Here is a 13,243-nt window from a genome sequence, read left to right as displayed (position 1 = left end):
CACACACACACACACACACACACAATGCCTAGCGGGTATCTTGGTGTCCTATCTAGGGGGGGCATATTTTCTCCATCATGCCTCAGATCTTTGAAGTTCAGCCAATCTTTTGGGAAATACACTTGTTTACCATTCTCACCCAGATCAATATCAATTCCATCTGTGCGTGTTCAGTACAGCAGAACAGATGTCGGTAGCTTAGCTTAGCACAAACGACTGCGAGCAATGGGAAACTGCTAGCGCCGGTGCTTAAAAGTGGCCGAAAACAACTGTTATGGCACAGGCAAGGTAGTGGGAATTGTACGGTTTATTGTGCCCTCAGGAGATCCTGAGCTCAAAGCTTTAAAACCGATGTTGGCAATCACAAACTGTGGGCGCAAACCAAAGCTTCACTTTAATCCACATTTTCAGCTTTGTTTGATGCTAATCAACAATGTCTCTGTCCCCTCTGTTCTCCCTTTTCTCTCTGTGTTTTGTCGCCCCTCTGCAGCCTGTAAGTGTAATGGTCATGCAAGTGTGTGCCAGGTGTTAACTGGCAAGTGCTTCTGCACCACCAAGGGGATCAAAGGAGACCAGTGCCAGCTGTGAGTACCACATGCTTACACACAAACACGCACACACACATGGAAATAACAGAAGTGCCTCACATATTTCTAAATGGTTGCATTTTCAGAGCATAGCTTTATATTAGTACCACATTAGGTCAGTTCAGTTCACCCCCATTTCCAAAAGTTCAGATCTGCGACAGAGAGGTCAAACGAGAGATATACGCCGTTAATGTTCCAACTGAAATTCACTGTCTTGAGGTAACGTCAATCAAAAGTGAGTCTCTGGGGACGCCTGTCACCGGGCCAGTAATCACTTGGGTTGAAGCCACGATGAAACGCTCGAGGCTATTTTAAGGGAAACCCATTTTGACAAGTGAGACAGACACATATGGGAGGGTGTCGTGTGCTGTTTGTGATATTTTGCCTTAAAAACCTGAATATTGGTTCTGCGATTTCAACATATTTACGAACAGAGCTTCTGTTACGACACCGAGTTCAAAACTCTCCCTTAAACAGGATAAATACAGATTCATGAAAGTTGGAGTAGAACAAGTCTTGCTTGTGATTTAATATAAACGGACAAAATTATTGATAACATTGCATTGAAACTAATTATAATGCATCATTATGGAAGGTAAGGACCCACAAGAGTTTCTACCAAATGTTTACTTTTCCAAAACAAATCCTTACTATTGTACAGATACTGAATTAGGATTAGATCGGTGTGTTTGTCGCTTTAATTCTGTTTGTCACGTCAGAGCAGTTCATTTGTTTGGTATTGGAGTGCTGTCATAGATAAGTCCGAAAGACACTAATAGATAAGTATACATTCTAGATAAGTATATACACATCAAATGGAAATTAGGTTGATTTGATTTTGAACAAGTCTGAACGATTAATCGCATTCAAACCGACATTGTGATGTAAAATGACTGGAAAGATCAGTAAGATTCATATTTATTTTTCAGTTATTAATGTTCACACCAGGCCTGTTGTTCCACAGTGCTTAGTTTTTGATTGGCAGATTTTATTTAAGATGTGATGTTGATTATATTACATGTTTACAAGGCTTGAAGTTGCAAGTTATAATATTCTACTGGGATTGAAGTTTTTCAGGCCTGGCATACATGAAAGAGCATTTTATATGTTGAGTGTATCCAATGTTGTGTTGGTCATAGTATAGAATGATCTATTGCTTGTGTATAGTGAATAATACAGAAGATACTTTAAAAAACTTAATAATTAAACACAATATTGGTCCAGAAAAATGCAATTTGATTATTTTTCCATAACGTTCAGCTCTAATTTTGAATCCTCACAATCTGACTCTCAGTAGGGCTGTGCCGAATACCATTTTTGTTTTGCTTCGAAGCTTCGAATATTCGAGGGTATTCGAAGCTTCGCGGCACAGTGCAGCAGGCTGACATGTTCTACTGTCTGTCTGTATCTCCACCATACTGATTTAGAGGTCGGTTACCATGGCAACGCTCGAAGCTTCGAAGCGTTCGGGTCAGCCCTAACTCTCAGTAACCCTTTTGTTTTAATTACATAATGGGATTCATAGACTGTGAGGTCAAAGTTCATGAGCATTGATTCCTGATCTCTTCCTCCTCATGTGGAGGATTGGATGTTGTAACGATTCGGTGCCGGTATAAAAACAAAAAAACATCAGTTGGCATTACTGGCCAGAAACTCCACCTCCAGCACAATTTCTGCTGACACAGTGGATTCCCCTCCAGTGTGGGAGGACCATCTCCACTTAGCTGTCTGCTTTCCCAGTTGTAAGCAGAATGGACTCTGATGTTTTTAATACCCTTAATGCAGTAAGAGTTATGGAGGGGTCACTGGCAAACACAGATGCACATCCACACCCACACACCATGCTTTGAGTTCTCTCTCTCTCTCTCTCCCTCTCACTCCTTCTCTCTCTCTCTCTTTGTCTCTCAAATCACATCCTCAAAATCTCTAACACTGGATCAAAGTCACGTATTCACTTTCCCTGTGTTCAGATTTTGTAATTTGTTATGTGTTCAGTTACACATTTCACACCAAATTTAAATTAATCTGAAGCCTTTTGATAAAAAAATAATTTAAAGTTTAGTCAGATTTTGGACGTGTCATACTGCTTCTATTGACACATCTTCTCGCTGAATACAGTTGGTGCGTTCCAATACCCATACTACTATACGGTTTAGTATGCTAGAAAAAGATTCAGTACGTCCCAAATAATACATAGTATGTCAAATGCATCGGTGACATTTTGCAGTGTGCAAGCCAGGATGCTTCTCTGGCTATTCTGACCCACAATCCTCTGTGCACAGGAAGATCTGTCATATTAACTGAGCCGTGGACAAGAGAGCTCCTACAGACAGATGACAGCTCATTGACAGATATCATAAATATCGGATACACGAGCAATAGGGTCAAAGCTCAAGACGCGATGTTATGACAAAGTAGTATGTCCCAGTTGTATGCATACTGCATGCAACAGTACATACTTTGTAAAGTCAGCTGCAGTTCGCACTAGAAGTAAAAAGAAAAAGTGTGCGCATCCAATGACAGTTTAGTCAGCAAAAGTCACATACATTAGTCATGACGCCCTTAAAGGTACCCTGTGAACAAAAGCTCTTTTTCTCACCAAAACACTTTGTGTGTATCTTGAGGTCTTGAGGCTTGTTCTTCTTCCTTGCCTTTGTTGGCATATGGCTTATGGCTGTCCTTGAAAGAAACTCTTAGTCGACTAACACTCATACGATTAGTTGATTTAATTGACAGATCTGTAAAACTGAGTTTCACCTAAAAGAATCACACAAAAGCACCAATTTAAATCTTCTGTTTTACCAGAGATGTGTTTAAAAGTTTCTTGGAAATAAGTTATTCAGCATGAAAGAAGCATAAAAAATGACCAAAACGACCGATTAATGGACTAATCCACTAAGACGAGGCAGCCCTAAGATGGCTATATTGTTGTGGAATGGTTTCTCCACATGCTCGTTCATAACAAAACAGGGACCCACTCATAGAAACATCACTCCATAGTCCACCACTAGTCGTCAAAAACTTCACATGGTTCCTTTTAACCTTTCGGGTTTAAATCTCAAAGTTGTGTTTTCTCTATGTCCTGTTTTTATAATCACTTTAAATAATGTTCCGTAAACACCCAACTTGAAATTCCCTTAAAATTAATTTTCACAAGGAGTAACCTAACCATATGTTTTGCCAGCTGTTCGCATTGTTAAGCTTTGTTGTCCGAGGGGGAAATTTGTTTTCACAGCCTGCACATTTACACGTATCACATGGAAAAAAGACACAATTTACACACAGTTACATGTGGACAAACATGTTAGAGGCATCATGCTCTGTATGTAAATCATGTTTTTGCATTAGCTGGTGTGCAGAAGAAAATTGTCTGTGATTTAGAAACATTTATGTACATAATCTGCAGCATTTTCATATGATTACATCTATACTTTTATACTGTAGTGGTTGATATAAACTGTAGTAATCCAACCTGTATTCAGGTCATGAATTTGCTGCTCTAAACACTCAGTATCGGGCAATATTGTTTTTTTCTCAGAGAAATATCAAGCACACAAGGATCAATACCTGTTACCCCCTTTTGTGTTAGGAGCAGTTTTTTTCATAGGAGCCAATAGAACAGAAACCTGGTAGTTATTCTGAGTGCTGACGACCAACATGTTGGAACAGAAAAAAAGAGAGTGCATCATTAACACAAAGTTCATGTCTCGGATAATACAACGGAGATGACGTCAAAGCCTTGGAAACACAACACGCAAGAAAAACCCATCGAGTGAGAGAACACATGAAGCGCTCAGAGAGGAAGAGGGGCTGGGGGGGGGGGAGAGTGAGACCTCTCTGCAAAAAACAGCGCTTTTCCGTTGACTTTGACAGTAAATAAATGACACTTTGCACAAATGTCACATTAATTTCTGCGACCAGATGGAACGCAGTGCAGCACAATGCAGCGAGCGGCACTCGGGGTAGCAGGTGGCTAACAGTTGACACAAACGACTACACTACGAAATCAGAACGGCGTATCAGAACGGGGCCAGGCACCAGCAGGCCAATCATCATCAGCCGTTTAGAGGGAAGGAGGATGTGCCCATACAGCTCTGGAACCAGTTATGGGAACAGTTCCTGCAGCCCATTACTGATTATCAGCTTTAAAAAGTTAGCCAGCAACATAAACCACCAGAATATGTTGCTCATTCAGACTATAATTAGATTAGCATTGTCACTATCAACAACTGCTATTTCAGTGTTAATCTCAAAAGATGTTTTTCTCACATTCAAACATGTTAGTAATCAATTTTATTCAAGTGTAATCTAATTAGTGTGTGTGTATTGACTAACAGTTGCGGTGTTCTCTTTTTTTGTAATGTAATTTCCGGTGTCTCATTACCTGTAATCAGTGTCTCTCTCCCCCGACCACTCAACACACCATCCCCAGCAGTAACCCTTAAACAAAGACCTCCATCAAGGGTACTCTGTCTTTTTACCGCAGTGTACACACAACAGTACACACATGCACGCTTTCACACATGCGTGCACCGAACGCCATTAGGACCGCCGAATAATAGCCGCAGTAATGAAGCGGGAGGGTGCATCGGTGCAGAATAGAATTGTTTTTGTAAACAATTGATGAGGGTCCACGGCGCTGCGTTACGGTGATGAGTCAAACAAGAGCGGTTAGGGAAATATTTCTTATTATAGCGCTCATTTGGATGCATACATTATTCAAGATTCTTCTTCTTGTGTTGGAGAAGTAGCTCTGAGGAGTGTACATGTTTGCTCCAGGCCCGTGTATGTGTGAAGGACATTGTATATGGTCATAGCACATTTCCTCTCTGTGTGTGTGTGCCTGTTTAATCCCAGTGTGTGCACAAGCACAGACAAAGGTTCCAAGTAGATCAAATTAAGATACAGTGGAGGGGGGGGGGATTGCCTGAAGTTCAGATGTGTGCACGCATGCATGCAGGTGTAGATTAAATTAAGATACAGCGTAGGGGAGTTGCATTATACACTTCACGACGAGCGGGGTGCGCGTGTGTGTTTTGCCATCCGCAAATGCCAGGCAGCTGAAACGCCCCGGGAGTGATGTTCTGTAAGGTTCAAAAGGCCTGTGGCGGCATTTGTTCCCCCGTCCTTTGTACCGTGGTAAAAGAGCACTCTACCGTCCTGTCCTTGCCTGTTTAATATTAACAGTGAGAGCGGCGGAGCTGGCTCCTCCCCAGCTCAGTGTCCTGCCCCCCCATTAGATCATTCAGAGCAGCGATGCTTGTCCTTCAGGACATCCTGGGTAGATATATCACTTCAATATTGTTAAAACATGCATGTAGCTCTGAGTGCCTGTGAGTAACCAGCAGCTCCAGGAAAACAACTGTTGGGGACAAGAGATAAGTGACAATTTAAGTCACTTTTTGTTGTTGTGACAGTGTAGTGTAGTCACTGTAGCAGGCTATCTTAAAGCTAAAGCTAAGTGAACTGGTATCATATGATACTAGTAAACCTAATGAATCCATTGGTACCAATCGTGTTTTGGCGAGGGAAAACTGGCATGGTGATATTTAAAGGGAGTCCTTTGACCTCAAGATATGTGAATGAAAATGGCTTCCATGGGTACCCACGAGTCTCCCCTTTACAGACATGCCCACTTTATGATAATCACATGCAGTTTGGGGCAAAAAAAACATGCAGTTTTGGTGTATTTGAATATTTGAAATGGTGTATTTGAATATTTCTGCATACTGGGGTCCCTAAACAGTCTTGGAATTACATAAATTGGGTATCACTGTAAAGCTGAGAATCTTGTGGATCCAATGAGCCCAACTGTATTAATGTTTGATGATGTTAGTCCCCATAGTAGCCGTTTCATATATTGAGACCTTTTTTTGGAACTTGACCTCGCTGTATAAACTTGACTTATGATGACCTCTAGGATAATCACAGCCTCATGAAACTTTACAGCCACAAACTACAGACCTAGAGCATTCAGAGGATGGATGGCTTTCCTAGGTTTACTGACAATAAGGGGGTTTCTTAGCAGTTTCCATAACAGAAGAGCTCGCTGTCTAATCGCCGAAAAATGCAATTCTTGCAGAAATCTCCAATGTCAAAAGCATGGCTTTTTCTATTGTGTTCCTCAAGGTCTTGGTGTCTTAATGTGGAATTTTTGACGGATTATTGATAATTTTTTATCAATTCTCAAGTGGTAAAAATCGTTGAATTTAGCACCTTCTATCATAATGTTCTTAGCCCTTATACACTATTTATTTTTATTCATACATTAATTTATTAAATAATTATTTCTTATATATGACAATATATATATATATATATATATATATATATATAGAGAGAGAGAGAGCAACTCGACACACAGTGCTTCCAGCTTTCAGATGATGTACACCACTTCTATGTGACATATACCGTTGACCTGCTATCTCCCCCTAAAGTCCCCCAGTAACCCCCTAAAAAGACAGAAATGGGTCTATTGAGGGTTAAAACTAAATCAGAGCTAAAATATGAGCTCAAGTTCCAACTTTTTTTTACTCTACGTTGTGCCTCTATTACTCCTCGGTGATATTTAAGGTGTTGGAACATGTCGGATGTGTCGTCTCCACCCACATCTGACTGACAAATTTGTGTGTGTGTGTGTGTAATGCCGTCGATGGTGACAGCGTCTGTCTCGTGAATCCAAAATGCGACAAAATAACCGATGTTGCGTTATTTTTAGAGGCAGAGTCATTCGCTAACTAACGTAACATCACTATCGGCCACCACCTCCTCCTCCTCGGTGGCGTTGGTGTCTCTCAGCTGGTTCGCTCCGTTTCCCCCCTTTTGCTGGGTGACTCCTCGACACCGCCTCTGATATGCACATTCTAGCAACTCTAATTGGTTGTCTGTGAGATAAAACAACCGTGGAAACGAAATCATCGCGATAATGGATATCTCGTATGTTTTAACGCCGTTTTCACTTTATTAGTGCAATTGTTCTTACAGCAGAGGGATGACATAGCAGTTCAGAGTGAATTGGAGACAGATAAATATTGAGAGATGGAGCGGAGAGATGCATTAAAAAGGAGATAAAGAAGAACACTGTAATCCAATGAACGCTGCCATATGTTCCTCCTCATTACAGGCCTTTTGGAAAGCCATGAGCCTGATAAAACACACTCATGCACACGCAGAACAGTCGATGGCACTCTGCGGATGTTAAATCATTTTGCTCGGCAGCACTTAATTTAAAAGTCAGAGTATTTTGGCTGATGCCACGATATCTGTGTGAAAATTGTGTGTTGTGTTAAACTGCGGTGGTTTGAGCAAATCGCAAGACCTCACAGGACCCTAAGAAACTCATTCATAACCTTGTATTTAACAAATGCATAAGAAAAAGTCTGAGTAAAGGCTGTTACTTTAGAAACGTATTAATTCCACCTCTGCAGAATCAAGTTCATACAGTACGCACAGCCGTGAATCACTGCAAGGTTTAAAGATGTGCATCTTTTCATTGTCAAGATTCAGTGTATTTGCTATTTGTGAGGACAGTTTGTCAACTAACAACAATGGATTGGAGGTAAATGGAAGTCGGTAATTGTCCAATTTTCACACCGTGTTTAGCCCTGGGTTAGGACCCTCATTAGCAGGAGTTACAGATTCATTGGCCCTGGGCTTACAGTCATTTCACACTTGCTACAAACACAAACCCTGGGTTAAGCACAGGGTAATTATAGTTCTTTTTTTATCTGGAAATGACTACCTTTTGTTTGTGTCTTATTTGTCCCAGTTTTAGATTTGTGTTGTCATAAGAATTGGAAAAAGTATATATTTTTTTTGCTTCACTGGGTCTTTAAAGGGGATATTAAACTGTATATTTCTTCCCTCGTGAAGACCATTAGTGTCGTTTTTTTAACTGTGCTTAGGGTATAAATGAATGCATGTAACTAGAGCTGCAACGATTAGTTGTAAACTATCAAATTATTTTTGATAATCGCTTCATCGGTTTGAGTAATTTTTTGAGAAAACAAATTCTCTGTTTTCAGCTTCTTAAATGTGAATAACTTCTGGTTTCTTTACTCCTCTATGACTATATATCTTTGAGTTGTTGATAAAACAAGACATTTGAGGTTATCATCTTGGGTTTTCGGAGACAATGATCGACATTTTTCACCATTTTCTGGCATTTTATAGACCAAACAACTTTTCATCGATGATGAAAATAATTGTTAGTTGCAGCCCTACATGTACCCATGAAAAACAGTTTTTGAAATGCTAGAAGAGTTAGGAGTACTTTCTAACAGACTGAACAGCATAAATAAAAATGCAAGGTTACATCATGTTGATGCACATTTTTAGGGAAAGAAAGACATAGCATATAATTGTACTCATATTTCCTCCTGATGTTCGCCATGCCTCCTGTGTGTGCATCAATATCTTGATCACACGCTTCTGTATGAGGTTTCTATTGAGGAGCTTTGGTCCATGCAGATGTAAACAGCCGCCAGAAATGACCAAATGTAGTCTTGATCAGGGTTATTTGTAGCATTTTAAAACAATAATTATGAATTTAATTTATACAGCGCACTTTAAAATACAGTGAAATCTCCAAGTGCTTCACCTAAAGTGTAAAACAATCAGAATACAACATTAAAACAATTTACACAAAAGAACCATGCAATTAAAAGCGTCAAAATAGGATTAATAAAGTTATAGACAAAACATTTCAAGACCCAAGTTATAAAGTAAATATCATTTGAGACAGAATACTTAGAGACCCAAGTTTAAAAGGGAAACTTTTAAAGTAAACTAAAAAAGGTCTTATTTAGTTTGTTTTTATTAAGGTTTAGGTTTGTTTACATGCTAATTGTTGTAAAAGATATTTATGGTTATGGTTAAGAGATATTTTGCACTTTAATACTTTGGATACTAAACTTCACTCCATAATAGAGTTATTATCCCTGATCTTTCTGGCTTATCTCCAAAAAAAATAATTTTTTAACAAGTCTATGAATCGAGGGGTGAATCAAAAGTAACGGGGCGATCATTTTGCAATCAAAGGTAAACAAGTCATGCCCTGTGAGCGTTGTGATGGTGTTCACCCCGAGCTCTGATTATCTAGTCTGAATCCTAAAGCTCTGATTATTAATAAACACGACAAAGTTAAAACTCGCCCTGAGCTCTTTCTAACCTGTTAGGAAGTTTGCATTTCTCCGTATAACTCTGTATACCTCTTATCTGATCCATTCCTTAAAAAAAGGATGCACCTTGATTTGTGCTTATTCTTGATTTGGCTTTCACATCTCAATTTAGCATTTATATATCTCAAATAATCAAGTTCATTTACATAAGTTGTGCTGTTTGCTCCGAGGACTTTAAGGGATTAAACTTAATACTTGTCGATGCCGCTCTCTGTGATCAGGTGGTACATAAAGTTTGTCGCATGGCACTGTGTTGCTTTGATAAACAAAAGTAAAAACTAATTAACTTTTGCAAACTATCAGATTATTTCCTCTTTGTCAGAAGTAAGAGACTTGATGAGGCGCCAACAGCAGGAGCTAATGCGCTGGCGCTGCTTGGCGTACACCGCTCCTGATAAGGAGCCATTCTTGCTCTCAATCTGTTAGCGCTCTTCTTCATCTTGTTCTCTCCTCTCTCTGTTTTCCTCACTTGCAGATGTGACTCAGAAAACCGTTACCTTGGCAATCCACTCAGAGGAACCTGTTACTGTGAGTAATTCTGCACTGGACAGCTACTTGCTGTAGAGACGGCTCGTACGCACTCACACACACACACACACAGACACACACGCACACAGACACACACACACACACACACACACACACACACACACACACCTCCTTGATTATTCTTGGCTATTCTCTCTGCTTTTCTTTCTCTCTCTCTCTTTCTCTCTCTCTCTCTACTTCCACTCTTCCGCTCACGGCAGATGGAGCATTTTAGCACTTTGGCACCAGGGGCGCTTGTTCAGAGACAGAATGACTTGTCGTGAAAATGTCAAGTGCATCAGAAGGAGTGAGTGATTGAGCTAATCAAGGAGACGGAGGAGTAAAAACCCTCCACTTGTCTACTCACTCCCTCAATCACCCCACCTACTCATTCATTAATTTAGAAAAGTTGACCAAATGTTAGTTTGACGCGAGTGCGAAGTACGAGGGGAAATATATCAAGGTGAGTGATGCAAAAAGAAAGAGAACAATGTAGACACCGAGTGCCCCGGTATTCCTGTGTATGCTGTACATGTTTGTGCTTCGTGTGTTTATTTGCATGTCCTTCACGGTGCTGCGGCAGTATCTCTCTTTCAACACTCTGCCACTGACAACAGAGCCTTTGCCAAGTTTTTTGTCCCCCTTTTTTTGAAATGCCATAGCCTGACACCGGGCTCAATGAGGGGGAGACGGGAGCTAAAAGCCCGGAGCTTGCTTTAACCTCTGCACACCGCCGAGACTTTCTATTAAGCTCTGTTACACAGTATTGTAAACATGACACCCCTGACTATCTGAAAGGCCATTGAGCATGGATTAACATGCTGTGACGTTATCCAGCTACTTCACAGTGTGTATTTTTAGTCGACTTCTCACTGCTGCAGTCTCCCACAACTGTTTGTTCTATTTAAACCCTCTGACTATCAGATGCATACGTAACTACGCATGCAATCAAACAGAAACCTGTCAGGTTTGATTTTACACCAATTTACACACAAACATCCATTAAAAGATTAAATAAGATGTTCCTTTATTAGCCCCACAGCAGGAAAATTTGCTGTGTTACAGTAGCAAAGTGGGCTGCAACAACAAGAAGCATCAGTAAAAAACAAAACAAGATATAATAAATAAGTAAGTAAACAGTAAAGATATAATAAATTAATGAACAGTAAAATAAAATATAATAGTTGACAGACTGAATGGTTGAAATTCACATTATTGCACATATAAAATGTTGTTATTGCACAGAATATTGATATTAGACATTATTACACGGCTTTGTTGAATACTTGATTGTGATTGGTCAATCACGGCGTTCTGCGGTCTGTTATTTCCTTATAGCAGACCGTTATGTATAACAGACCGTTACTATGGGCGCATTTCTGATCTCGGACTCTGGTGGACCATTATTGTGTCAAATTATTGATTTCTTAAATATGTAGTCGTGTAATAAGCGGGATAATGTACAGCTAGTGGGTCATTGTTGTGAAATAAACCACTTCAGGGCGATGCAAGACCACCGTTTTATGCATATGGCAGTGCAGTTTTCCTAAAATAAGATTTCAAAAATTGCAATATATTGCTTTGCCTAAAGTATCGCAATATATCGTGATATATGTAAGTGATATTTTACAGCTAGCGGGTCATTGTTGTGAAATAAACCCTGACAGGGCGAAACGGAGGTATCGCCCTGAAGGGGTTTATTTCACAACGATGACCCACTAGCTGTACATTATCCCGCTTATTAAACAGCTACCTACTTAAGAAATCAATAATTTGATGTCCGTCAGAGTCCGACATCAGAACTGCACCCATAGCAACGGTCTGTTATACATAGCAACGGTCTGCTATAAAGAAATAACAGACCATAGAACGCTGTGATTGACCAATCAGAATCGAGTATTCAACAAAGCCGTGTAATAATGAAACGTAACCCCTGTATCCTGATACGTATATCGTATCGCCAGATTCTTGTCAATACACACCTATCATCTACTGCCCCATTACTTTCAAACAAAAAATGAATGACTAAACATCCATGGTACAAATGTGATTGAGGATACAATCAAAGATCAGTATGTACTAGTGAATTCATATGTGACCACTATTAATAGATAATTTGATACTTTATTAATCGCCGCAGGGGAATTTTGAGCGCTCGCTGTCAGGGTCAGGTATTCCTACTCGCTCTCTGCTTGATGAGAAAATTGTACACCCTGATTGCTGTCATTGGATTTGATTACAGACATTTTGATTTCACTTGTCTCCATCATTCAGTCTTTCGCATGGAAGTTTCTTTTGATCATATCTCTCTATATTTATGCTGTCATAGCAGACTCTCTAGTAGTGTAAGCTGGCAGCTTAGATTGTGTGTATTCTTCAGAAAGTTCACACTCATTATTATTGTTATTATTATTATTATTATTATTATGATGTTCAGTTTACTGTCTAATGATAGGAAAGGATATGAAACCTGTCTTTCCTGTCTGTTTTTTTCACAATAGACAATCTCCTGATCGACTACCAGTTCACCTTCAGTCTCATCCAAGAAGATGATAATCACTACACTGCCATCAACTTTATGGCCTCACCTGAGCAGGTAACTGTCTGGTTCTACACCGACACAGAGACGAGTCTGAAACAGCCCATAAATTGTTCAAGGCTCCCTGAATCCTTGTTGAATTGCATAACCTTTTTATAATATCTCTGCTTTTATGATGTACTCTACTATAATGATGCTCTGGTGGGATATTATCAGTTTATCTTATATTTAACTACATTGATTTTGTTTTATGTTCTCCCTCCGAAGGCCAACAAGAACTTGGACATGTCCATTAATGCATCCAACAACTTTAACCTCAACATCACCTGGTCGGTGGGATCAACAGGTAATTTATTACTTTATTATTGTGCTGTAAAAACACTGTTTGAGAGAGACCTTGACGAGGATGG

The 13,243-nt window shown here is 39.8% G+C and overlaps 1 protein-coding gene across 2 annotated transcripts in view; it reads left to right on the top strand.

Annotated features, from left to right (window-relative positions):
• The window catches only part of atrnl1b (attractin-like 1b), a 76,244-nt gene that overhangs the window by 29,862 nt on the left and 33,139 nt on the right, over window positions 1-13,243 (top strand). For both annotated transcript variants that reach the window (XM_074620980.1, XM_074620979.1), the window contains 4 exons: window positions 491-584; window positions 10,242-10,294; window positions 12,796-12,890; window positions 13,101-13,179. In XM_074620980.1, the coding sequence (XP_074477081.1) occupies window positions 491-584; window positions 10,242-10,294; window positions 12,796-12,890; window positions 13,101-13,179 (321 nt within the window). The remainder of the gene's footprint in view (window positions 1-490; window positions 585-10,241; window positions 10,295-12,795; window positions 12,891-13,100; window positions 13,180-13,243) is intronic.

This window comes from Sebastes fasciatus, chromosome 20 (genome assembly GCF_043250625.1).
Source record: "Sebastes fasciatus isolate fSebFas1 chromosome 20, fSebFas1.pri, whole genome shotgun sequence".
In the NCBI taxonomy this organism is placed as follows: domain Eukaryota; kingdom Metazoa; phylum Chordata; class Actinopteri; order Perciformes; family Sebastidae; genus Sebastes; species Sebastes fasciatus.
This window is presented reverse-complemented; position numbering and strand designations above follow the sequence as displayed.